Below are 27,681 nucleotides of genomic sequence, written 5' to 3'. Positions count from 1 at the left end.
CTTAAGAAGCATCAGTTACCTACATTATTCGTTTATTAGTCAAGTCCTCTCTTCTTAAATAGTTTCTCCCTATCTAGATCTTTCCGCTTTTCCAGAATTTCACAAGATTCCTTTGTATGTATATTATGTACCTGTATTCGTGAATCTTCTTTTGATTATATAAAATAAAACTTTTTTCTTTCATATTCATCCTTAAAGAGGAATATTTTCACTAACTCTAAGGAAACTTTCAACAATAAAATACTCCAGCCGAACTCACTAAAGTCAATTGAAGGGACTAGCCTTTCTTTCATTCTTCTCCATGGAGATCCTAAATAATGTGACCTTATATTACAAACTCAAATCAATTATCTATCTGTGACCTTTCATAGTAATGCTTTAATTCTGTCCAAGCCCTATTAAACTCCCTTTGAATCTAGTAAAGCCATTTAATTGAAATTGGAAAATGTCACCTTTTCATTACTTAAGTTCTTTCTTTTCTAAGAGTTGTTGCCATCTCTCCTTTGTTCTAGCTTTTGGATATTTGATACGTTTTGAGCAATTCAGTAGGCATGATTTACAGTTAACATATCATGCCATATGAGTAGCACTATTTTGCTTGTGGCTTTCAAGTCATTCTATTCATGAACAATTTTTCTTTTTCTAAGCACTTTGGAATCCCTCCATACCATTGCAAAGAGCCTCTTATTTCAAAAAATGTCTACTTATAGATACCAGTTGTTAAAGTTTTCCTTACTAAATAACATTTTTCATAAAATGCTCATTCCGAGTAAAAGTACAACATAAAGACAACCATGAAGGAATGTCAGATCCCATGAATATATAAAAGAAAGTGATGGAAGAAAGTGACTTTATAAACCATTTTTTGCCTTCTAAGAGGATATGACAATAGGCGAATGCCATTGTTCTTCTTTACTGCCCTCTGAAATGCTACAGGGACTTTTAGATTGGCACTTCTTAAATTTTATTTTCACTACAGAATATAAGATACAGAATGTGTACATGCTGGACATTAAGTCATTTATTAATTTCATTATTCATTCAGTAGAAATTTACTAAGTGAGAGACTACTATATACCAGGCACTGTGTTTCAGATCAGAGATAAACCTAAGTACAGTATCTCCTCTTGGTGCCAGGAGACTAGTATAACTGTTTCAAAATGGGTACAAATAAGAGATGTACAATTTTTTGGTGTATGAGAAGAGAGAAAGAAATTAAACTTCACTAAAATCTCACATGGGATTGTCACTGGAGACCTTTCTTGGTCTGTGAGTGAGCCAGTGTGTGTTGAGGACAGTATGTGAGGAAGCTTGAGGGAAGAGCAGGGGTGCCATGCTCTTGGGGAGAGGCCATGGGCAGGGTGACCTTATTCCTTCTTTAGCTTTCAGCACACGGTAATGAATTAGAGTTGTCTTTTGTATTACAGACTCTGGTTGTAACAAAATTAATCCTCATAATACATACAAGTGACTTTAACATAATCCTATAAGCCAATAAGTCAACCACAGTTTAAAACTAGTGCTGGGAATGCAATCAAGAGCAAACAGTGACAAAGTGAAAAAGCTCCCACTTGTTTCTGTTCTTAATATGAGCTCTTCACAGCCATATTATAAAACAATGATGATTTGATCACCTTTGGCAAAAAAAAAAAAAAAAAGAATTGTGGGGAAAGTATTTGAAATGTGGCTTCCCATGTATTTTGTTAGATGTGAATCCCTCCTAAGCCAGTATTGAGCCTTGAGATATTAGCTAGTTTGGAGTCATCTTGATAAACAAAAGATTTCTACACTAAGTATCCAAAACCTAAAGATAAACTTCTGTAATTTTTTTCAACAATGTTTTAATTTAGTGATATATAATCATGGTTCTTACAAAATTTATCTAACCAATTGTAAATGTTTAACGGTCTTTTAAAAAATCTAACTTACTAAAAGACAAATAGTCATTACCTTAGGGAATTTTTGTCCTTCTTGACACAGTAAAAATGACAGAACATGGAAAACACTAAGGTGACAAACTAAAATGCATTTCTTTATTTCTTTATCAGCAAATACTGTGACATTAAAAAACACTAAAGATTTAAAGAAATAAATATTACAATAAAGATTACAGTGTATTTACTGGAGAGTTGGATGGAAGTTAGGATGGCTCTGACATAGCTCTGCTTTTAGATATTTGTTTCATTATGTTTCAAAGAACAAATACACAAAGAACTAGTTGTGTTGTTTTGTTTCTTTGACAAAATTAAATGAAAGATATACCTGAGAAGATATTTTCTCAACAGTAAATTACTTTTTTAATGAAAATAATCCTTTATGGAAAAACTTTTGGAGTAATTGTCTTAATGGAATCAATGAATTCTAGAGAGAGGAAACAGAAATAGCAAGCAGCATTTAGGAAAATGTGTCCATGCCATTGGTCACATGCAGAAACAGTATGCTGAGAAAGAAATTGATGACAGAAATGCACGAAGTGCTATAAGAAGTCATTAGTATAGTGTATAAAAACCAGGCCTATTTGTTTCATAAGAACCAGTGTTACCTACAAAAGTATCATATCTTCTCACTTAAGAATTTAGAAATGGGATTTTCTAACATGATGTAAAATATTGGAGAGTTTCAGTGACTCTTGAATGCTTTTCTTAAAAATATAAAAATAAAATATTTTTCCATTCATTTGCAAGAACAACATATTTACATCACAGATGATGGATATTAGTCAAATTTCAACAACAGCCTTCACCTATTTGGTAGTTAACACTGAAAAATAAATGCCATGATTTTGTGGGCACAGCTAAGGATATACTGGTTTCATGTTGATCTATATGTGTTTGTGTAGTGGCTTTTTCACCTATGACAGCCATGAAAACCTGATCTTGAAACAAACTGAACTTAGAACTTGACCTTTGTATTGTGAAGTGTTAAGCTCAGATTTAAAAAATAATAAAAAATTGCATTATCCTCATTCAATAAATTGTTACTGATCTTTTTTACCATTAATAAATAAAATTTTAAAAATTAATTTTGACATTTTCTTTACCTCCTTTATTGTAAATTTCCTTTTTGCATGTTCTATCAACCACAAATATATGATTACAGTAGTACATTACAGAAAAGAAGAAATGACAAATACACCAATATACGTATATTGCCTTCATCCTAAGACATAGATTTTCTTCATACTTTATCAGCTCTAAAATTGGATGACACAATATATTACATATATACAGCTTAGACAGAATTAAACTTATCTAAATAAAGACAGAAAGATGAGTGTGTAGCAGTCTTAAAAGATCCTTCCCTGGTATGTTGTTGACATCATCATAGACTCAGAGCCCTTGAGATTGGTAGAATGGATTTATTAATTTGTCATCAGCCTAAAGGTTCTGATTGAAATTTGCCTTAAGCGTTAATGAAATAGCTGGGGATTTGAGTGCCCATAGTCCTCAGAGTTTATAAAGAATCAGTAGAGTGTAGGTGTGAAGAAGAAAATTGGTAATCTTTACCTAATATCTACTTAGCTTGTCAAATATTTGCTCAGTATCTGTAGTCAAACCCTCTTTAAGACAGAGGGAATATAAGATACAATCTTTCAAGTCAAAGACCTGAAAGCAGAATAGGTACTATGAGATACAAACACAAAAAGAACAATGAGACATTTCAAATAATTTAAGAACACTAAGGAAGATTTGCTTTGTCTATATTTTAAGCCTCACCTAAACACATTAATTTGAATAAAAAGAAAACATTTATTGAGCAACTATTTTTATCAGGTGCTGAGCTAGGTGCTTTCATATTTATGATCTTATTTAATGCAACAGCCTTAGGAGATTATTCAAATATGTGTTGGACCTAGTTTTTACAAACTTATAAAGACTGCTCCAATTAATTTTTAAAATGATTCTTAAGTTGTCATGGATTGCAGAGGAGTCACTAGATTAAACATATTTTCCAAGAGCTTTGTACTTTTTTGGAACAGAGGAGTGACTTTTTAAATGTTATATATATCTTCAGAAAATGTTCACATTGTTCTGATATTTTTGTTCAGCAAAAACAGTAAAGAATGTTTTACCAAAGAACTCAAAGCTAATTTCTTTTGGCTTCTCATTCAGTTTTAATGTTCAAATTCCATTATATACATAGTGGATTAAAACACCGTCTGGCTTTGTGGGATAATCAAGGAGCTAAGAGCTTTGTTTCCCGTGCTCTGGAGTTTATAGGCTAGCTGTAAAGACAACTCATGAATATATAAATAACATAATATAAATAATAATAGATGATAATACAAAAATAACACAACATAGCCAATTATGGACCTAATTACCAAAATGGTCATATATATAATATATTCAAATAAATTCACAAGAGAGGAGAGGATTTTGAACTAAGAGTTGAAGATTATTTGTGAACCATGAAGACAGAGGGCATTCCATTGAGAGTAATGATATACTCAGAAGTCTAAAAGCAAAGAGGATAAAGCATGTTAAAGGTCTTAAAGAGAAGGATCATAGAAACAGGCTGAGGCTAGACTGTGGAGTGTTTTGACAGCAAGGCTGAAGAGACTGATCTTATAACAGCAGTAAGTAGCTAAAATTATCACAGCATAGAAATTGGATAATAAAGTTCATAGGGCTGAATTCAGTTTTACAGTACAGGAGAAGGGCTGGACCTAGCCTGGAGAAGGGAGATGATTTAGAAGAATACTTCCATAGTCAAGGTACCATTTGTGAAGAAGGGCTTGAAGTAGGTCAGCAACCTTCAGTTGGCCCCAGCAATGAGAAACTGGATGTCAGAGATAAAGGGGTAGAACTATATATCAATGCTGATCACTGATTAGGTATGAAGGAACATTTAACAGGAAGGAAGAATGGGAGGGAGGAGGGAAGGAAGGAGGGGAGGGAGGGAGAGAGGAAGGAAGGAATGAAGGAAGAAAGGAAGAAAGGGTGGGAGGGAGAGAGAAGGGCCAAGCTAGTTTGGAAGACAATGGTTTTAGTTATATTGAGTTGACAGTGATAAGGACACAGAAGTGGAATGCTTAACAGAAAGCTGGAGTTATAGGACTACAGCTCTGGAGAAAGGCCAAGACTTAAGATTCTGGAATCATATAGAAGAGTGGTTCTCAACCAGACACAGTTTTGTTCCCAGGGGACATTTGGCAATGCTTGAAGACATTTTTGGTTGTCACCACTGAGGGGAATGCTACTGACATCTAGTGGGTGGAGGCCAGAGATGCGGCTAAACACCCTACAGAACATAGAAGAGCTCCTCAACAACAAAGGATCATCCAACTCAAAATGGCAGTAGTGCTGAAGTTGAGAAACCCTGATACAGAGAAGAAGAATTAATACATTTTTCTTGGAAAATATGTCTAATCTAGTGACTCCTCTGCAATCCATGACAACTTAAGAATCATTTAAAAATTAATTGGAATAGTCTTTAGAAAAAGTTTGTAAAAACTAGGTCCAACACATATTTGAATAATCTCCTAAGGCTGTTGCATTAAATAAGATCATAAATGTGAAATAGCACCAACAAGGAAGAACATGTGGAATCACCAGCCAAAAGGCTAAGGACTGCTTAGCAAAAACCTACATCTAAGAGGTGTTAGTAGAAAGTGGAAATAGCATAGGACACAAAGAAGCAAAGAGGAGAGATAGAGGTAAGCAGGAACCAATTTACTGACTCATTCACTCAACCAATATTTGTTGACAACTATTATATAAGAGGTACTAAGTGCTAGGAATACGGGAATGCCTTCTCAGAGCTTATAGTTTAGAAGAGGGTGACAGACAGTGTGCAGGAAAAGGACATAATTATTAGATGATGGGGAGTGCTATAATAAAGGCAACAAAATGGGGATCCCCAAAAGAGAGGGTCTTGGGGTTGTGATGGAAGGGTGTAAATGGACTGAGATGAGATGAAGAGATGAGATAAGATAAGATGGTGAGGCAAGGCTCTCTGAGGAGGTCACATTTGGGTTGAGAACTGAAAGGAGAGAAACCAGTCCTGAGGAGAGCTGAAGTGATTCTGTCATGGATTCCAAGGGAGGAGGAGAAGGGCTTAAGGGAGAGTCAGAAGTATCAAAGCCTACAAAGCTGCCCAGCTGGGGACCTTTGCATTTGCTAATTAGGAGGCCACCTGGGTCCTGGAAAGCTGCAGTTTTGAAAGAATATAAATTATGAGTCTAAATTTTCTAATCTTCATTTCTGAGAGAAAAAAAAAAACCAGATTTGTGATTTGGGGGAATTTTAGGTAGTACTGCGAGAGACCCTGGTTAGAGTTCCGTTGGAATATGTCAAGCACTTGATCTTCTTGCCAATTTTCTCCGCAAAAATTAGACATCCTTATACAACACAAAACCATGCAATGATTGAACGCAAATGCTAATATTAATCATACCTTTTCTTTTCTTCCCCAGGCTTCACAAGGCTTGCTGCTCAGGCAGTATCTATTGTAATCAGCAAGTTACCTACGGTGATTGCATGTTTGCCTCCCCCAATTAAATACTTCTTTTTTCTGTCTGAGAGAAAAATGTCAAAAAACTTTGTTGAATTGAAGAAAGCTGGCCTGCTTGTCTGGAACTTGATTGTAATTATATGTCGGATATTTGAGGACGGAAACACTGCGGAACTTTTAACAGGTGCCTCCCTTGACAGATGGAGTAAAGAAAAACTGGGTTTAATTTGTATGTGTTTGGAAAGCATCATGGGAGACCAGACAAGTATCCCTAATCAAATGATCCAAAAGGTCATACAGAGCATTGAGCAGCAGAAACCCAACTGGATTGAACGTCAATTGTTGAAAGCAAGGAAACTGAGCACTGAATGGTAAAGTGATGTTTTTCTCTTATTGGATTTCATCAAATGCTTTCACAATAACAAAATCACTAATAAACGACAATATATTGTCAGATGGGCAGCAGTAGTATTTTGCTAAATTCATGGCAGCTTTGATGAATATAAAAAAGATAAGTATCCCATTAAAAATTGGATTGTTGCACATTTCTTGTCTTCTTAAAATGTGAACCCCATTGACACACTGGAACATTATACTTGTTTAGTCACCATCTTAAGGTTTCTGATTAAAAGGGTGGTAGTTAAACCCAGGAGAATTTAGTTTCACCCCTTTTCAGTGTGCAAACAGGTATCTAGTGGATAGCCTGGAGCATTTTGTAAATGGATTGGGCATGGAGATTAAATTAAGAAGGAATTAATGGATATAAAAGGCTTTTTATTGCTTTCTGTGTACCTGATTGTCAAAAAGGTACACATTTTTCATCTGGTAATGTAAGAATCCCAGAGGGCAACTAGGGCATATCACACTCCAGCTATAAACACACCCAGCTGTTTCTGCATGAAAATGTCAGCCTTCTCATGGGTTTGTCACTAAGAGCTAAGTGATTTGTGGTACTGCAAGGATTTTTAAGGGTCCCTGATGAATTGAAATATGTACATAGAGTCCTCCTGTCTTTAAATTAGTCTTCAGGTATAGAATTGCATGGTATTGATAAAGGAATTCTAGCTTACATGGTCTACAGATCACTGTCAGACCATTTTAAAAACACCGACACATGCTGTCCCTCATTCTTTAAAAATATATTCATGTTGCTAGCAGATACTAGTATAACTTTCTGCCCAAAATGACTAAAAGTCACTTGAAATATGGTTACTCTTACTAGTACATGGTAGTGATAAAGAGATCAGGCTTTGGAGTCAGATGGGCAAGTACAAATCCCTTGTAAATGGGTCTTGTGCAAGTTATTGAATCTCTCAAAGCCTCAGTTTCAATGATGATACCACACTGACAGAATTGTTTTGAAAAATTAAATAACATTCATGGAGTTCTTAGCATCAAGCTTGGAACTGATAGGCATTTATTATGTATAAACTCTATTAAAATATTTGCATTCACTGGTTAGTATTAAGGTAACTAATAATGTTTACTTGTCTATGTTAATCTATAAGACTTTATATTAATCCAAATGGGGAAAAGTAGGTAATCATGATTTTCCTGGTCTCATCATACTGACCTCTAGAAATGTACTCCTGGAGTGTCCCATGGGTAGGAATAACAATAGCATTCAGGCAAATGCTTAGTAACATTGGCAGTGACCATCTTAATCTTTCTATTTGCATTCAATACTAATTCACAGGCTTTAATCCAATGACTAAAAAATTAAGGCCTGATGTCATTATCCATGGCAGTGGTTATAAAGGGGAGCGGAAAAACAAGAGTAAAAATAGTATATCTGATTACAGTGACAAAGTTAAATTTATGATACTGCTCATTTAGTAGCCCCTATATCAAATAAGATTCATTTAAAGCAATGTCTAGGTAATATACCTAGGGGTACATACAAGAATCTATAAGCTAAATTTTTTCCTTAAAAGCTGATTTCAATTTAAGTTTTATAAACAGCCCCAACACATCTGGTATCTCCTATAGGGGGAGTTGTCTAGCTAATATTTGGCTGATGAACAATGAGCCAAAAGAGTATTTACCTCTCATACAACATGCATGAAAAATGAAGAATTGCTGACTTAAAAAATGCAGTACAGCCCTCAAAGTTTCTGAGTAATTATATAATTAGCACAATGCTACATCTTTCTCAATTTCTGAAATGATATCAATATACAAAGTGCAGTTTTAAAGTTATTTTTGGCATACTTTTTAAAAGTTATTTATGGCGTTTATTTGAAAAAGTTAAATTTGACTTAACTCACTTTAGATAACAATCTCTTACAGAGTTTGGGCACTATAAGAATGTTTCTTGGCTGGGCACGGTGGCTCACACCTGTAATCCCCACATTTTGGGAGGCTAAGGCAGGCGGATCACCTGAGGTCAGGAGTTCGAGATCAGCCTGACCAATATTATGAAACCCCCTCTCTACAAAAAATACAAAAAAAAATTAGCTGGGTGTGGTGGTAGGCACCTGTAATCCCAGCTGAGGGAGGCTGAGACAGGAGAGTCGCTTGAACCCGGGAGGCGGAGGTTGCAGTGAGCCGAGATTGCACCATTGCACTCCAGCCTGGGCAACAAGAGTGAAACTCTGTCTCAAAAAAAAAAAAAAAGAGTGTTTCTTCTTGACTTTGATTTCAAATTGATTATCTGTTATACTTGGATTTCAAATTGATTATCTGTTATACAAGTGCACTTCCACTCTAAGTATTTCTCACTAATCAGTGGTCATTTTACTCATAGATATACACTGTGAGGAAAAATGTATTTCAAAACATGATGTCTGTATTAGGTAGAGGGTTGCCTTGGTTCTACCATAATTTCAAAAAAAATATGAGTATGTAAGCATTTAAACTAAAATGGTTCTTCTGTTAAGATCAATTAAATCTTAATTACTTATGAAGATTATCTGAAACTACATGATACCATTTAGCTAGATTCCTTTCACTTGCATCCAGATTTAACTGATTTTATGGAAATGGTGAAAATAACTGCAGTGGAAAAGGTGGCAGCTGTAAGTGTTGCCTGTCTTGCATACTGCCTGAAAGCATTACTATTCATTAAAATAACCTTCACTTTGTAGTAACACTCAAGCTGTAAACAGTCAACTTAGATTCTGGAGAACACACAGCACAAAAAGTAAAGAAATGTCTGTCTTTGCAAAGTAATTTGTCGAGTTGAAGATTATTGTTTTTCATCATGGTGACCCTGACTTGGCTGGCTGGGTGCATATACAGATTAAGATTAATGCAGTTATTCCTTGGCTAAGGTCTGCCTCTTTCAGGGCACATTCTCCCTAATGACATGATTGATAGGCAGTCCCAAATCCGGAGAGGAACTCATTAATCATAGCATTGACTGAATCCAATCATTTGCTTCACCTGCACAGTGATGGACAGGAAAGGATACAATTCAGGAGCTGACACTGAGATACTCCTTTGTCAGAGGGCCTCAACTTTTTCAATGTCAGCCTCTACAAAACCTGACAAGAATTTTTTTTTGCAACCTGTATGCAGCTTCAAAAAGATACCTGCAAACTTATTTTATTGTAAAAAGGTCTTTAAAAAAAACAAGCAATTTACTTTAGCTAATGAATATCTCTAAGTCAAAGTAGGATTTTCTTTATTTTTTAGCAAGGCTATATGATCTTAAAGTTCCTCCCTTTTCTGAGAAGGATGTTTTGAAGATACATGTGGAAGCAATATCAAAGTTAATGTCCAGCAGCTGGGTGTCATTTGGTTCAGTCTTCAGGTCAGCGGCATTGACTCTTAGCAGAACTAATTTTATAATCATGGCAAAATCTCAGTAATGAACTGCAGTATACAGCTGATTACACCACAGTAAATTTTATTTAGTCTTGGGAACAGTGGAAAACCATGAGTTTTAAGAATACTTACATTGCAAATTGTAGCATGATCCCAATAACAATTATAACAAGAAAATTAGTGTGGAATATATGTATACATTGAATATCATAATTTTTTGCACTGGTATAGTTTGAAATGTTTAAATTCTTTTTGTCATCCACTATTACCATGTAAATAATGCTCAAAATCAGCAATATGTATATAGATCCTTCTAAAAGAAATGTTTTAGAACTATATCTATCTTGCACATTCCTGGTGTGGTGATAGTAGACTCTTTTTCTGGAAGAATAATCAAGATAGTGACTTTTGCTAAGTATCTGTTACAGAAAGAAACAGGAGTGGGGCACATATTTTTAAAAGGCAACAAGTGTCAAAGGCCAATTTAAAATACCCAGTGGTAAGCATACTGCCATGAAGCACCCAGCCTATATTTAGCATAATAGGCTCCCCCTTTCGACACTTCAATTAGTCTTCAATGTGTTCTACAACAGGTGTAAAGAGGAATCTACAAAAGACAAAATACCAAAGCTATTTCAGGCATCAAAGATACTTTTTATCCACAAAGAGAAAATACAAATTATTTCTTACATGTTCTTAAAAAGAAATGTTTTGTTTTCATCTCATGATTATAGCAATTTCAACAATTGCAGTAATGGGAAAATGTTTTATAGATAGGAGTATAAATGCAGTAAAGACATGTTTTAGAAGAAACGATTCAATTTTTGAAAATGCTTTCAGGTGCTTAATTCTAAGGTGCTGTTTATGTGAGCGGCAGTGGTTTGGGAAGGCTTACCTATTTCAGCGTAGTCTTTATGGATGCTTTGAATTTGAGATTTACATCAACTCTCCACACTCCATCTCCGTGATTACTCTCCATCTTTACGATTCTTCACTACTGATATGTATATGCTTTCTTTGTATTTAGTGCATTTATGACAATAGAGAAAAGCACGGCCTTACGAGAAGGAGATATTGCTCTTGAACTGACTGAGCAGAAAATAAACACGATGGTCCTGGATCTCTGCCACAAACCAGGTGGCAGCGAGTACCTGAGGCAAATTTATCACATCATGCAGCTCAATGAGGTAGGGAAACAGCCTTTTTACCGAGCAATTAGGTGTGTACTGGCCTGAGGCAGCGTCTGCTGGCAGCTAAGGGTTAGTCAAGGAGGTGATAATACTTCTTAAAGTCAATACCAAACTCAATATTGCATTATTAATAGAATCTATTCAGCCCCGGCTGTTCTGCATTTGTACAGAAAAAGCTTCACGGAAACAATGTAGATTTTATTTATATGGTTTAAACAATAACATGGCTCATAAACTCAGTTCAGTTCTGAATTGTAGAGACTAGAGGTGTAGTTTGGGAATTGTGTGTTTGTGACAGTTAAGCTGATGGTAAAATCTGGTATTTGTACGATGAATTTTCAGAAGAGACTTAGCTCTTTTCTTGCAGACATCATGCTTGTGTTGGTGAGGTTGGAGATGTCTTATTTAATGAAAAAACTTAAAGAAGAGTATTGAACCATATTCGGGAGCAACCAGATTAACCTAGGAAAATTCATTAATACACAGACACTGGTTGAACCAATGTTATGCCTTTCTATCCCATTGCCTCTGACCTTGCATGTTTTTGGCTGTTTTATTGAAAATGTAAATAGCACGTTATCTCAGCTATTTACTTGAAACAAAGTTATCTAACTTAATCAGGTTTTGAATTTGATCATATGTGTCTGAATTAGATTGTGGCATCTAATTGTGTTTATATTTGCAAATACATGAATGTAATTTTTGGAATAGTAAAAATTGTATAATGTGAATATATAGTGTTTTAGTTTTATCTCAATAATATAGGCCTTATAACCATACATTTTCAAGGAATAAATTAAATTTGACAACAGCATTTTACAACTTGATTATATAAATGTTTTGCCCACCATTAGCTATGTGAAAGTTACTTCAAGTAAATCTTGTTTCCTGGATTTCATAGATCAAACAGTCGATAAACAGGTGACATAACAATGTATTCCATGATGGCCTGAGAAGGATGTAAGAAATTTTTAGCTACGAGATATGACCCTGTCCTTAAGGCACCAGAGCTCAGTTTGTAATTGTAACAAAGTAACACAACCTATTTACTCTTGTCAGTGATCCTCATAGCTTGCTTAGGGTTTCTATCTGGGAAACACAGGAACCCCTCACCTTGGCAAACTGAAAGACCTCTATTGCAAAGGGATGCTCCTCGTTGGTATGTGCACCTGGCCATTCAGATTGGCCAAAGTAATTGTGGCGACTACTGAGGAACAGATGTTGCAGTGTGGTTACCCCCATATCCTTAGTTAAGCAGTGTTACAATAGCTCTGAGGATGGTAAAGCTGTTCTGAATTGCCAAACTGATAGAATTGTCCTATTTTTAAAAGGTGCATAATATTAAAAAGCTCAATAATCACCAATAAGCAATATCACCCAAAATTGGATTGGCTATTTATTGGCCATCAGTTATCTGGTTATACTTTGGAAAGCCAAAGGCTGTACTTCCCTCACAGAGCTCATATAACTCTGAGATAGTGATTCTGAACAGGATACCATGAGATTACACTGGGATACCACCACATTTTGCTCAGTGTTATGATTTCTCTTGTTACTACTGAGTATATTTACTGTTATAGTAATGTCTATCAGATGGGATATAGAGCTAAGTATTTGGTGGTTTACTGGGCTGAATGAGGCATGGCACTGCAAGGTAAGAGGCATAATGTTAGGTGAGGCTAGAAGCAAAGAAAGGTACCTTTGCCTTGTAACTATTAGAAAAACACAGGCAATAAGCCCAAACAACACAAGCATGACTAGGTGACTAGTACAGTACTTATGACGGCTTTTCCACTGTGAGGTGTTGCTATGCTGTAAGTGACATTGCATTGTGATGTTTGTTCATTTCTTGAGTAGTGTTATGAGTCTTTAGCACCTTCAGATGTGCTGTTAAATATTTTCAAGAATGTAATGTAAACAGTGAAGCATTTATGGGTACAGGCCTAGCTGAGGGGAAGAATGGGTGTGCCATTCATAGAGACAAGTTATCAGGGAAAATGGGGTTAAAGATGCTTTGTCTTTGAGATAAAGATAAGAGGTCCAAGCAAAAATGTCTCATTATAGTTAAGGCCCTGATCATGATGTTGTGCCACACCCCTATCAACTCCCATGGGGTTGGCGCCAGGTTCAAGAGGCTGAAGAGACCCAGAGCTGGCCCACAAGACATGGGGTTTTACTGGGAACTTACATACAGGGAAGAGAGTCCAGTGGTAGTGGGCTGGGCAGGAAAACCACAACCACTTGCAGGAGGCATGCAGTTTATACAGCATTTTCATTTAACACCCTTTACCTAACAACCTCCACCTGACAACCTTCATTTAACCCGAAACAAAGGGCCTCAATCCCCTGTATGGCTCCAGTACTGTGGGATGGGCCAGGGGCTTAGAGGTTCCTCATAGATAAGGAATGGATCTCAGGTTGGCCACTCCCAGATTCCTTAGCTTAGAACTCTGAAAACACATTCAAGTGCATCTGCCATACCGGGTCATTCTCAGGGTATGATCAAGTAATCACTGTCAGGTGCATCTACCATACACATGGGCACAAATGAGAGCAGACACGCATATAGATTTGGTCTATGTATGAGTGTGGTAGTTGAGGTCATCAGACTGACAGAGCTCTTCAGTGAAGAGAAATGGAGAAATGATGAATAGAGGAATAAGCTTCGATGTAATGCACAGGGAAGGTGTTCAAGAAAGAATGGAAATCTTCTAAAGATATGGCCCAATTAGTGGTAAATCTGATTAAAGCAATGTCACAGTTAAAGAATCTGAGGTTAAGAAGGGTTAGTGATGACTGTCAGTGCAGTACCTAGAAAGATCAACAAAGGAGAAAATTCCATTTTCTTCACAATTTGCAACAGAACAGTTTCTCTTTTTTGAATAGTGGAAACAGTCAAAATGTAGTTACATAAGGCGAAATCAGTTAAGATAGATTGTTATTAGTCAAAACAAAGCTTTTTTGTCAATAAAAAAGTATTCCTTTTAAAAATTTTATTTGCATAAATCATAATGGAGAAAAGTTTTGTTTCTGTTCAATAATCTAAATCTAGGCATACAATTATTTTCTGATGGCTTTATCATTAACAATATTTAGTAAGAGTCCATGTGTGACCCTCTATCAGACACTAAAGAGTTAATCTTTCTAAAAAGATATGCTCTACAACAGGGGTCCCCAACCCCCGGGGCACAGACCTCTACCAGTCGGTGGCCTGTTAGAAATTGGGCTGTACAGCAGGAGGTGAGTGGCGGGATAGTGAGCATTACCACCTGAGCTCCACCTATGGTCATATCAGCAGCAGCATTAGATTCTCATAGGAGCATGAACCCTATTGTGAACTGCACATTTGAGGGATTTATGTTGTGTGTTCCTTATGAGAATGCCTGATGATCTCAGGTGGAACAGTTTCATCCTAAAATCATATTCCCCCTCCCCACAGTCCATGTCCATGGAAAAATTGTCTTCCACGAAACTGGTCCCTGGTGCCAAAAAGACTGGGGACTGCTGCTCTATAACAAGTAAATTCAAAAATGACTATGATTGTTAACTTCAGCAGTGGTTTCTTTCGATTTTTAGGGTTTTATAATCTAAAATTTGCCTCTCACGATGAACACAGTGGGCATTCCTAAAGTTATAGAGGCACAGAAAAAAGCACAGTGAACTGAGACCAGAAATGTGGCTCCTCCCCACAGCTGTACCTCTCACCCCTGTGTGATCTCAGGATTGTCCTCTGACCTTTCAGTGCCAACCGTTGAGTGTGGCATTGGGCTAGAGTTTCCCTGTGCCTATGGATCTCCTGGGAATTCCTTTTTTTTTTTTTTTTTTTGAGATGGAGCCTCTCTGTGCCCAGGCTGGAGTGCAGTGGTGCGATCTCAGCTTACTGTAACCTCCACTTCCCGGGTTCAAGTGATTCTCCTGCCTCAGCCTCCCGAGTAGCTGGGATTATGGGTGCCCGCCACCACACTCAGCTAATTTTTGTATTTTTAGTAGAGATGGGGTTTCACCATGTTGGCCAGGCTGGTCTGGAACTTGCAACCTCAAGTGATCTGCCCACCTCGGTCTCCCAAAGTGCTGGGATTACAGGTGTGAACCACTGCACCCAGCTGGGAATGCTCATTAACAGACAGGTTCCGATTCAATAGGGTGCAAGATTCTGCTTTTCTAACAAGCTCCCAGGTGAGGCTTAACTCAGCTGATCCGGTGCCCCAGACTTTGAGTAGCACAGGTTTTCTAAATGATGTCTGAATACCTTTTTGGCTCTAACATTCTGAACTTCATCCTAACCCTAACTTCAAAGAAAAAAATTACATTGTGACACATGAAACATCACAAGAACATTTATATTTTTTAAAATCTATTAGATGACTTATTTATTAATAGTAAGCATTTATTAGTTGATGGGGACTTTTAGTCATTTTAATTTGTCATCTTCCAGAAAGTGTTCCATAAAATACATAAGGATTGTTCACCTTATTTATGGGTGGAAAATGAGGTATAATGTTGTAGATTGGCTTTTTTTTGCCCAGGCCTGCACTGGCAGTTGGGGGCTTATAATGACATATTTTGAGCTTCCCTTGAACCTTGATATTTTTCACTCCATGGGATGGAAATAGAGTTTAGGAGCTTGCATTATAATTAATTCTGCATTGAATGAGACTGCTTGCAGTAAAATACCAGAGTACTCAGTGCTCTGCTGAGCCAGGAGTAGTTAACAACTACACTTAATGAATGGATGAGCAATCTTATACTGTGAATAATCATGCAGCTGAGTTAAGTTTTGGTAACCAGACATGTTAATATGTGAACCAGTGACAAGACAATGCCTGTTAAAAAGGTCCTGATGTATCAAACATATATTCATTATATAAGAGTTTGGTAAATGGTTTCCTAATCTATACTAAATATTAGGTAAACCTATTTTTGATGGGTTTATTGCAATGCTGATTGGTACTCTACTATGTATCTTCTGAAAATGTATTCTTCCCTGAGGCAAGTAATACACTGTAATCTAGCAAATGTGCTGAAAGGATAAATTTGGATATTGATCAGTTTATTTTTACAGAGAATGTCTGCTTCTCACCGTCACAACTTGTAATTTCTTTTCTTTAAAGGAATATTTAAAAGAACAGCTGTTTTCTATGAATAGTTCAGAGGAAAAGCCATTACCCATCCGACCTTTAAAGACGACCTTGAGGAGTATAGAAGATCAGCCTTCTGCCTTTAACCCTTTCCATGTGTATAAGGCATTTAGTGAAAACATGCTAGATCAGGTATGTGGAAATTAAATGGTAAATTTAATTTAAATGTGTGGTTTCTTTACCCAAGTAAGAAAAAATTGCTTTGTGTTTGAGTATTTACTCATAAGCTTTTTTTGCTAGGAAGCAAAAGGACTTGTTCTTATTTACATGGTCTGTACAAATTGACTTTTAAGAGTTATTTTACCTTTTTTCTATTTGTCAAACTGTTTCATATGTCTGGTCTGTAAAACTTAACTTTTGGCTGGTCAGTTTACCATGGGCAGAGGGAACATCGGTTAGGCTGTGTCTACAGAAGGCTGAAGAACCAGGCATTTTGTAACATTCCTTTCCTCCCTTGTCACCCCCATCCCCTAATACACACACTCACAAAATACCTTGCAACCTTTATGAATGTATCAGGCAAATTAGAAAATAGTTAAAATTAATTATAAATAGAGCACTGAGCTCCTACTTTAAGTGGTATGGGGTAAATTTGCTTTTTATAACCATAGACACATTCCCAAATTTAAAACGAATTTGTTAATGATCTTAAAGCCAGTCTATCTGGAATAAAGTCAATGTGATAAACACCACACATTTTTTAATGTCAGATTATGCCATTGTCTAAGCTGCATGTTTCAGTAGTTACACTGAAAAGATCATCTTTCTGCCAAAGTATTTGAAATCTAAAGTTACTTTTGCTTTGTTCATTCTTCTGGTGGCTTTTCCCAGAAACCTCTTGACTGACAATTTGAACTAACAGGGCAGAAGAGAAGGATTGCTTGACCTAGAACTCTGATGAAAATAAGAATTAAAACAATGGCCTAATTCAGCATGCAGATAATATTTTTACCATGCCTGTTACAGCTCTAGTCTACACTCATCAATACTGTAGTGGAGTAAGACCTTCAAATGCTGACAACCCAGGGTGGAATTCTCCTGCTCTATGACAGGATTGTAGTGCTCGATTAATCAGCAGGTGACAGGGGATAGCTCTTGTTGGATTTTAAACGTCAGTCTGGACTCCTGTTTTCAAAACTATTTCAGTTTAAGGAGCATAAGCATTTATAATACTTTAAATATACTAAGTTTGAGTTTATTGGCTGCTTTTCTGTATTGTGCATTAGATTGCTCCAAACCATAAATAATTACTATAGCTGTTAAATTTTCCTTACTTCATTTAAATAAATGGCACATTTTATTGAGTTCTGAATTATGAGATTATTTTTCACAGTAATTTTTCACAAATAGTCTGTTGCAAAATTTCTATTAATGAGAAAAAAGAATCACTTATATAATTTACACTTACAGATCCTCATAATCTTCCCTTTAAAGCATTTTCTTAACCAAAAAGGTAACATTAATATCACACTCTAATTAAGCTGTATCTTATAATTTGATTCTTAGCACTTCCAAGTTTGTTTTTTAATCAAACTTTTGGTTGTTGAAAAGAAAATCAAACTATAAATTGATACGATGTATGAAAAAGTTGCCAATTATTTTGCTTTGCTTTTCAAATAGTCTCCTTCTCAGAGAAACTTGTTGGGCAAATGCTATTAACACTTGGAAGAATAAAGACTCAATAAATTGATTTATATTTTTATAAATAATGATTACATCCCCAAATGGATTTATAAATTAATTGCTGTCTTATTGGAATAAAAACCTTCTTCTGTGGACATGATTGATGTTATCTGTCTAAGTCCTTGTTCTGGACCCCCCTCCTTCTTAGTTAGTCTATCACAGCTGGAGCTTTAATTTACTGATCATATTAACTCTGATTAATAACTAACAATAGTGTCTTCTCATTTATCAACAGTCAGCCATCACAAAATGGAACTGGAATTGGGCAAAGTTGCTGCCAAATTATCTGAGACTGGATAAGATGACCTTCAGTGTGCTGCTCAAAAACAGGTAATAAAATTGGGGACCTTGGGGGTCTGTTTGAGGGACAAGGTTGTGTGTGTGTATGTGTGTGTGTATATACATACACAGATTTTACTAGCATACTTTTGGGAAAAGTGAAAACATTTTATCAGCAGGGGAATCTCTTTTATTTTCTTCCTCTCCAGCCTCCCATCTTTTAAAAATATGGCTAATTATAGGAGTGTACTCTCTAAATACCGTTCTCTATAGTAAAAATTTGTAAAAGGCAGTAACATTTGTTTCAGAGATGAAATTAGTGGATTTTAGTCTGAATTTTAAATATTTTTGACTTTGTATATTTAATAGTTCACTATTGTAAAGACCAAAAGTTATTGACTTGAATGTCATTATAATACTACACCTTTGTTTACAACAACTTAATGAATGCATATAAAATGCCAAGCCAAATCAACTAGTCTAATCAGGAAAACATGTAAGTAAAACTGTCATGATTGAATTTTTCACTTTTCAGCCAGTTATGTCGGTACTGTCTTTATATAGCCACAGTAGCATATTATTTTACACAAAGATACACAAACACACACACACACACACCCCAGTATAATCCAATGAAATGATAATATGATTTCAGCCTAGGAAACAACATGTAATTTATTTTGCACAAAAGTATGAACATTTTGTTTTGGATCAATTAACATGGTTTTTAAAAAATACTTAAAGTTTCAGTAAAAACTATAAGGTGTAAACTTTAAAAATTTGGATTTTTAATCAAGTATAATACATTTTCAAATAAGATATATTTTATGATATTCCTTTTATTGTTTGAGTCGTCTGTGTGCTTATAGCTAAGTTTGAGGCTTATCGTCTATATGATCTTTGTGACATAGAATGTATTTCCATATCTTTTTGCAAAAATATTGAGTATCACTTTTTTTGAAAGAAAATAATGACAATAACATAGTAGAATTGTCAAATCATTCTTAAGAAATCTGGATGAATATAAGAAAATGTCCTAAGAGAGAGGTTGCATTATTTCTCAGAAGGAAGTTATAGAGGCAGCTTTATTGCCAATAAAATCTATAGCTTAGATTTGAGGTCGCAGTGGTATTTATAATATTTCACCCCTGAATTAAGCTCACCCACCCATCATAGACAAAGTTCAACAACCCAGAAGCTTACTGATCAAGGCCAGAGCCTTTCCCCAGCAAGCTTATCACCTGGCTGGCAGCAGTCCAGAGGTACCCGATTCGTACACAAGTCCCCAGGGGTGCACCTATACTGTCCCAAAGATATTTGGAGAGGTGAGAGGAGGGGTTGGTGAAGGAGAGACCAGGTCCTCTGTTGAATCTATAGTGACATGATGTTTATACAATATTAAATGTCTGTCTGGAAACAAACTAGGAAAGATAAGTAATTATTTTCCTATTTGGAAAGTTTTGAGTTTATATAGATTAACTGTGTTATATTTTACTAAATTTATTTTCAGTTACGAATTGCTGCTTCCAATCCACTAAATGGTCCTCTAGGGACAAACATCCTTCAAAACTTACTACATTTGCTTTTTAGAGTATTCACCTCTAAGTGAATTTGTGTTTTATGCAGAATTGCATATTTTTGTTTTTGTTTAAGGACTTTGGATCACTAGCTATTAAAGTGTATTTTCTTGAGATCTGTGCAGGAGTGGGTGGGAGAAAAGAACTCGTACAAATTTAGCCAGAAATAACAGGTCAAAACAGTTCTCTTGGAAAAGGGTCATGAATTTTTCATAGAAACAGCTAGAATCTCATCTTAATAAGAACCTTAGATTTTTCGAGAATGGTATGAAAATCATTCTACTGCAAAGCTACCGCACACGAGCTATGATGAACCTAATTGATCCACCTTAGAAGGATTAAAGACACCTGAGGGTTTTCAATATTTTCTATCACTCACTCATTTATTTTAAGAATGTTATTTATGAGTTTTGTTTAATATTGAACCGGTAAGGAAATTGTTAGTTTCTCGATGACACCCTCTTGTCTCTCTTGTTGGAACTTATCTGAAAATGCTGATTTTTTTAATAGTACATTTAATTGTTGACAACATGGTTATCTGTAAGATACATACTTGAAAATTAGACCATAGAACTCTGAGCTTTTAAAATGAAAGTTATATATGCTATCCAACATCTACCAACTATGGTGTTTGGGGTTAGGTGTAGCCAAAGGCAAGAATTCAGAGCAGTTCAGCTGAATATGCTCAGTTTTTTCCTTCCAAATTCACCAATTAAATGAGTCACTTTTTCTCTTTTTGCTCCTTTTATTGGTAATATATTTGTATTAGTCTATACTATGTTCTCGTGTATGTATGGGGCTGTGAATGTTGTCTGAGGACATAATATTACAAAGAAAAGTGAACTGAAATATACAAGTATGAAAAAAGTTGAAGAGAAGGGGAAAGAATCTTTTCTATTCACCTTAAATTCATTTGTGCCTTGTCTTCAACGTTCATATAATAAGCAGGTCATCTGTGGAATTAGTCTCCCCATATGCCTAGAGTACACTAGACCTCCCTCACCCCCTAAATAAGATGGAGACTGGAAAGCAGGATTCCTGGGTTCTCAGGCACTTACTTGGACATTAGATTTCCTTATCTTTAAAATAAAATAATAATTGTAAAGCTACTTCATGGAGATTGTTGACACGGTCAAGAGTGCTAAAGTATTTGGAAGTGTTTTTGAAAGCTGATAACACAATACAGTCATCCCTCAGTATCCATTAGGGACTGATCCCAAGACCCCCTCAGATACTAAATCCCACAGATGCCAAGTCCCTGATATAAAATGGTGTCATATTTTCATATAACCTATGCATATCCACCCATGTACTTTAAATCATCTCTAGATTACTTTCAATACCTAATACAATTCTCACACATCACTGCATTTGTGTGGATTCAATGTAATACTCAGCATGCAACAAATTCAAGTTTTGCTTTTTGGAACTCAGTGGAACTTTTTTTTCCCAAATATTTTCTATCTGAGGTTGACTGAATTCATGGATGCAGAACCCACGGACACAGAGGCACCACTGTATATATTCAAAAAAGTAGTAACATAGCAGCAGTTTTGGTGTCTAGTCAGGTAAGGAAACTGTAAAGTCCATTAAGGATTAGTAGGAAGTTGCTGTAAGATCGAACACTCAGAACGTCCAGGTTATGTGGACTCCAGGCCTAAACCAATAGTGAGGATCAGAAAAAGTATCAGATCAGAAACCAGGCAACAGGCCCACAGGTCTGGAAGACAAACAGAAAATGAGCAAGAAGGAAGGTCAAAAAGCCAAGTGAACCACTCAGGTAATAAAGACCCAGGAGATAAAGACTTGAGGGACCGCTCAGACACATGAAACAGGAGATCTGTGGGGCCACAACAATGTCTGTATCTGAGTCAATACTGGCCTTTGTTCCACAGGCTGGTTCTGTGCTGACTCCAAAGGCAGAACAAATCTTGAAGCAGCTGCCTGAGACCTTGGCAAAAATGTGTTCTTCACTCACTATCTGGCCTCTTCTCAAAATATCTCCTTCCGATTCATGATGCTCTAAATAGAATGCTTTCTTTAAGTTCTTTGGATTCTCTAAATGCTTTCCCGCTTCAGGGTCTTGGTGCTTGCAGTTCCCTCAGCTCTTCACATGGCTGGTGACATCTTGCCCATCTGAGACAAATGTTACTTCCTGAGGAGACTTTTCTCTTTCACCTATCTAAAGGGACCCCCCCCCCCCAGGCTACCCTAGCATTCTACTCTACTGTGTTTTCCTGAGTTATCACTAATTGAAATACTTGTTTCTGTTTATTTACTGTCTTTTAATCTTACCCTCTGTGGTAGAATGTAAACTCCATAAGAATAGCACCTCATTTGCCTTATCCTGGTGGTGGTTTCAGTACCTAGAACAGCCCTTGGGCACACAGCAGGCTCTAAGTAGTGTGTGTTAAATTAATTAATAAACAAATGAAGAATAAGAATGCAGAGAAAAAGTCAGCTCCTGACAGATGAGCACAGAGTAGGTATTCTTATGTGATGTTTGGTTAATAGACATGTAGGTATTATAAGAATATTTGCTGGAAAATCTGAAGTAAAAAAGTATCTATATGCATATTCATTCTCTTCATTTTCCAAATTTGGGTGAAAGTCAGGTTATTTAAGCTCTGTGTGTTTAAAATGTCTGTTGTAACAGCCACAAAAAGAATAAAATATCGGCCGGGCACGGTGGCTCATGCCTGTAATCCCAGCACTTTGGGAGGCTGAGGCAGGCAGATCATGAGGTCAAGAGATCGAGACCATCCGGGCTAACATGGTGAAACCCCGTCATTACTAAAAATATGGAAATTAGCCGGGCGTGGTGGTGGGCACCTGTAGTCCCAGCTACTCAGGAGACTGAGGCAGGAGAATGGCGTGAGCCCAGGAGGCAGAGCTTGCAGTGAGCCGAGATCCCGCCACTGCACTGCAGCCTGGGCCACAGAGCAAGACTCCATCTCAAAAAAAATAAATAAATAAATAAAAAAAAAGAATAAAATACCTAGTAATACAGCTAACCAGGGAGGTGAAACATCTCTACAACAAGAATTGCAAAGTACTGCTCAAAGAAATCAGAGATGAAAAAAAGCAAATTCCATTCCATGCTCATGGATAGGAATAATCAATATTGTTAAAATGGCCATACTGCCCAAAGTAATTTACAGATTCAATGCTATTCCTATCAAACTACCAATAACATTCTTCACAGAATTAGTTATTTTAAAATTCATATGGAACAAAAAAAGAGCACGAATAGCAAAGGCAATCCTAAGCAAAAAGAACAAAGCTGGAGGTATCATGTTACCTGACTTCAAGTTATACTACAAGGCTACTGTAACCAAAACAGCATGGTATGGTACAAAAACAGACCCATAGACCAATGGAACAGAATAGTGAGCCTAGAAATAATGCCACAGAGCTACAACCATCTGATCTTCAAAGTTCACAAAAACAAGCAATGGGTAAAGAATTCCCTATTCAATAAATGGTGCTAAGATAACAGGCAAGCCATATGCAAAAGATTGAAACTGAACTCCTTCCTTACACCATATACAAAAATCAATTCAAGATGAATTAAAGACTTAAATGTAAAACCTAAAACTACAAAAATCCTGGAAAATAACCTAGGAAATACCATCCAGGACATAGGCCTTGGCAAAGATTTCACGATGAAGATGCAAAAGCAATTGAAACAAAAACAAAAATTGACAAATGGGATCTAATTAAACAAAAGAGCTTCTGCACGGCAAAAGAAACTATCATCAGAGTAAACAGAAAACCTACAGAATGGGAGAAAATACTTGCAAACTATGCATCTGACAAAAGTCTAATAGCCACCATCTAAAAGGAACTTAAACAAATCAACAAGCAAAAAGCAAACAACCCCATTAAAAAGTGGGCAAATGACATAAACAGACACTTTTCAAAGAAGACATACGCATGATCAACAAGCATATGAAAAAAAGCTCAATATCACTAAATATTAGAGAAATGCAAATCAAAGCCACAATGAGATAGCATCTCACACCAGTCAGAATGGCTACTAATAAAAAGTCAAAAAATAACATGCTGGCAAGATTATGAAGAAAAGAGAATGCTTATACACTGCTGGTGGGTGTGTAAATTAGTTCAGCCCTTGTGGAAAGCAGTGTAGCACTTTCTCAAAGAACTTAAAACAGAATTACCATTCAATTCAGCAATCCCATTACTGGGTTTATACCCAAAGGAATAGAAATTATTCTACAACAAAGACATATGCACATGTATCTTCACTGCAGCACTATTCACAATAGTTAAAGACATGGAATCAACCTAAATGCTCATCAATGGTAGACTGCATAAAGAAAATGTGACGTATATACACTACAGAATACTACATAGCCATAAAAAAGAATAAGATCATGTCTTTTGCAGGGATGTGGATGGAGCTGGAGACCATCATCCTAAGCAAACTAATGCAGGAACAGAAAACCAAATACTGCATGTTCTCACATGTAAGTGGGAACTAAACACTGAGAACACACAGACACAAAGAAGGGATCAACAGACTCTGAGGCTACTTGAGGGCAGGGAGTGGGAGGAGGGAGATCAAAAAGCTACCTGTCAGGCGCTATGCTTATTACCTGCATGATGAAATAATCTGTACACCAAACTCCCGTGACACGCAATTTATCTATATGACAAACCTGCACATGTATCCCTGAACCTAAAATAAAAGTTAAATAAATAAAACCCCCATTGTTATTACTGTTATGTAAATTTGGCTCAGATTAAAATAACAGAAACCTGGTCTTTATTTTTAGTTAATTGATCCAGTTCAAGTCATAACCTCTTCAGCAACAAAGTCTGTTTTATACTCCAAGACTTATAAATCTTTTGACATTTGGATGACAGTTTGTGTTTGTTAAATGATACGAAAAATGCAAGTAGAAAACTTTAAAGTGGAGTTAGCTGATAACAGTATCCAACGAAGCCTTTGTAAATTAATTATGAGTGATTATTTTGAGGCATTTGAAGAAGTGTATAGCAGCCAAGACCTCAGAAAACAGATCCTGAATATATACTAATGATATATGTGTTTCAATTTAGAAAGTTTGCTATTGTGAAAAATAAAGACTCCCTAGAGTTTCAGAAAATCAACATATATATCAGTTCTACACCTTTACTTTTGATGCTATCTAACTACAGTGATTGTACATTGATCTTTTGAAATAATAAAGGTACTTTTCACAGTTTCTTACTATTAGTTTTTTGCTTTTGTTCTCACCCACTTTAAAATAAATCCAGACTAGAGAATGAGATGATGATTGCATTTGCAGGAGAGTGGACCGAAAGGAGCTCTCCCTTCCCTCATTCATGGCGAAGCTCCAGATTGGCATTTTGATATTGTTTTCTTTGTCACTGGAACAAATTTATGTTGCTTCTTTTCTCTTTACCTTATTTATTCCAAACTAATTCCCAAGAACTGTGGTGTTGAAAATAATCTGTAAATACAGCGCAGTGCTGTGCTATTTTAACCATCTAAATATACTGCATATGAGTTTGGCTTCGAGTTGAGCAAACACAATTAAATACGATGGCAGGAACAGCAGAAGGGGTGGTGGAGGCAGATTTCTGGCTGTCACTTTGGGGCCTGTCCAGGTGGACAATAACCATACATCTGAGAGGAAACAGAGATTAGAAAACATGTTTTAAAAGAGGCATTGATCTGTGGAGTTGATTGTTTGCTTTTAATGATAATATATTAGAGTACCTTTACCCTATATCAGATTACAGTGTGTGCCCTGTGGTGTGTAGAGAGCAGAAAATATTGTCTCTGGCCTGAAACTGCACACACTGCACTCTCAAATGACTGTTCTCAGGCAGTGCTACCATTAGCACAATGTTTATAGTTGCTCACAGCAGTAAATTCCTGGTGCAGCAGCAGGCAGCCTGGTTATGGAGAAGTGGGTTTAAGAAAAAGGAGAAGCTGATTTTATGAGTACACACCTCTTAGTCATTACATACATATGCCATGCCATTCAAATTTGGTGGGTTTTTCATGCTCCAGTTCCCTAGAAAATTGTTTTCTTCCTTCCTCCACCAAAAGACCTCAGACTCAGTGACTCTGTCTACCCATCATCACTGTATCTTCTCAAACAAGAGAAAGCTTTTCTCTTATCCTGAAATCTACAGCAGCATGTTGTTTTTTTTTTTTTTTTTGCAGAGATTATCTAACATGTATTTAAAATGCATAAATTTGACAATCTGATCCTCAGAATTTGTAGGGCTAAAGGAATTGGTACATGAACCAAACAAACTCATACACGTGTATTATTTCCTGATGGGTAACATGTATGTCTGTTGTCCATTATGGTGTATAAAGCACTTTCACACTAATCTCCTTTGACTCTCACTACAACCATGTAACAAGGGACAGGTACTCTTGAGGTTGCAGAACATTAAATAACATGCCCAAGGTCATGGACATTACATGGCAGCTCAAAAGAGCCCCAAGATGAAGTCTTCTGGTTTTATATCTACTGTAGTATCTGGTACTTTATCTATTAATATATACCATACTTCTGGTCAATTTTTTAATTAGCTGCATATTTACTGTAATAATACTGATGATAATAAAGATAGCAAACATACAGAGTGCTTACCATATGGCTGGCATAATTTAGGTGATTTATATACACATATTTAACTGTAAATCCTTATAATAACCTTACAAAGTAGGCATCATATCATTACTTTCCTGATAAGGACACTAAGGCACAGAGGTACCGAGCTCTAAGTGATGGTGCTCAGATTTTGGCTCAAGGCCATGTTCTTAATCACTTCCCTCTAGGGCTTCTGTAGAGTTTTCATAATGCTTTGCTTACTTTCCTCATTCGACATTTTTGAACATCTATTAAATGAAAGGCATTTATTTAGAATAAAGTAACAATGTGCTAGGGATATCCCTTATCCTAGGGTTATCCCAATATCCTTCAAAGGACTCCTTAGTGCCACTCTGCAAACTTTTTAATCCATTTTGAATTTTCACTTTGGTTGTCTCCCCCGTTCAAGCTCCCAAATACCTCCTGCTGACTTTCCACCATCTACCTTACCAGGAAGAGTAAAGCCATCTAATGTGAAACTCCCAGCTTTCCATCCTAAACCTCAATTTTGTTTTATCATCTCCAATCCTTTGCCTGTTATCTCTAGCCTTGGAGAAAGAGCCCTCTTCTAGTTAAAATTTGAGAAATTGACTATGGATTGGGCTAAAACATTTGGACATTAACCAGTAGACTTGAGGGAATCATCAGAGCCTTTGAGCCAAGGAGTGACAGAAACAGACAGCTACTTTAGCACATTGATAACACCTGGAGTGGAGCGACAGGAGGAAAGGTCAGGTTAGAGATTATGGCTAGAGATTGAGGAAGAGATTATACAACACAAATATAAAAGAAACTTCCAGGGAAGTCTAGGGGCTCAGAAAAATCTATTTTTGGCCAGGTGTGGTGGCTCACGCTTGTAATCCCAGAGCTTTGGGAGGCCAAGGTGGGCAGATCACGAGGTCAGGAGATCAAGATCATCCTGGCTAACATAGTGAAACCCTGTCTCTAC

General features: G+C 36.4%; 1 protein-coding gene across 9 annotated transcripts in view; it reads left to right on the top strand.

Annotated features, from left to right (window-relative positions):
- The window catches only part of KIAA0825 (KIAA0825 ortholog), a 477,056-nt gene that overhangs the window by 222,059 nt on the left and 227,316 nt on the right, over positions 1-27,681 (top strand). For all 9 annotated transcript variants that reach the window (XM_063664987.1, XM_054489405.2, XM_063664988.1 and 6 more), the window contains 4 exons: positions 6,419-6,827; positions 11,252-11,411; positions 16,526-16,684; positions 18,471-18,565. In XM_063664987.1, the coding sequence (XP_063521057.1) occupies positions 6,419-6,827; positions 11,252-11,411; positions 16,526-16,684; positions 18,471-18,565 (823 nt within the window). The remainder of the gene's footprint in view (positions 1-6,418; positions 6,828-11,251; positions 11,412-16,525; positions 16,685-18,470; positions 18,566-27,681) is intronic.

This window comes from Pongo pygmaeus, chromosome 4, assembly GCF_028885625.2.
Source record: "Pongo pygmaeus isolate AG05252 chromosome 4, NHGRI_mPonPyg2-v2.0_pri, whole genome shotgun sequence".
In the NCBI taxonomy this organism is placed as follows: domain Eukaryota; kingdom Metazoa; phylum Chordata; class Mammalia; order Primates; family Hominidae; genus Pongo; species Pongo pygmaeus.
This window is presented reverse-complemented; position numbering and strand designations above follow the sequence as displayed.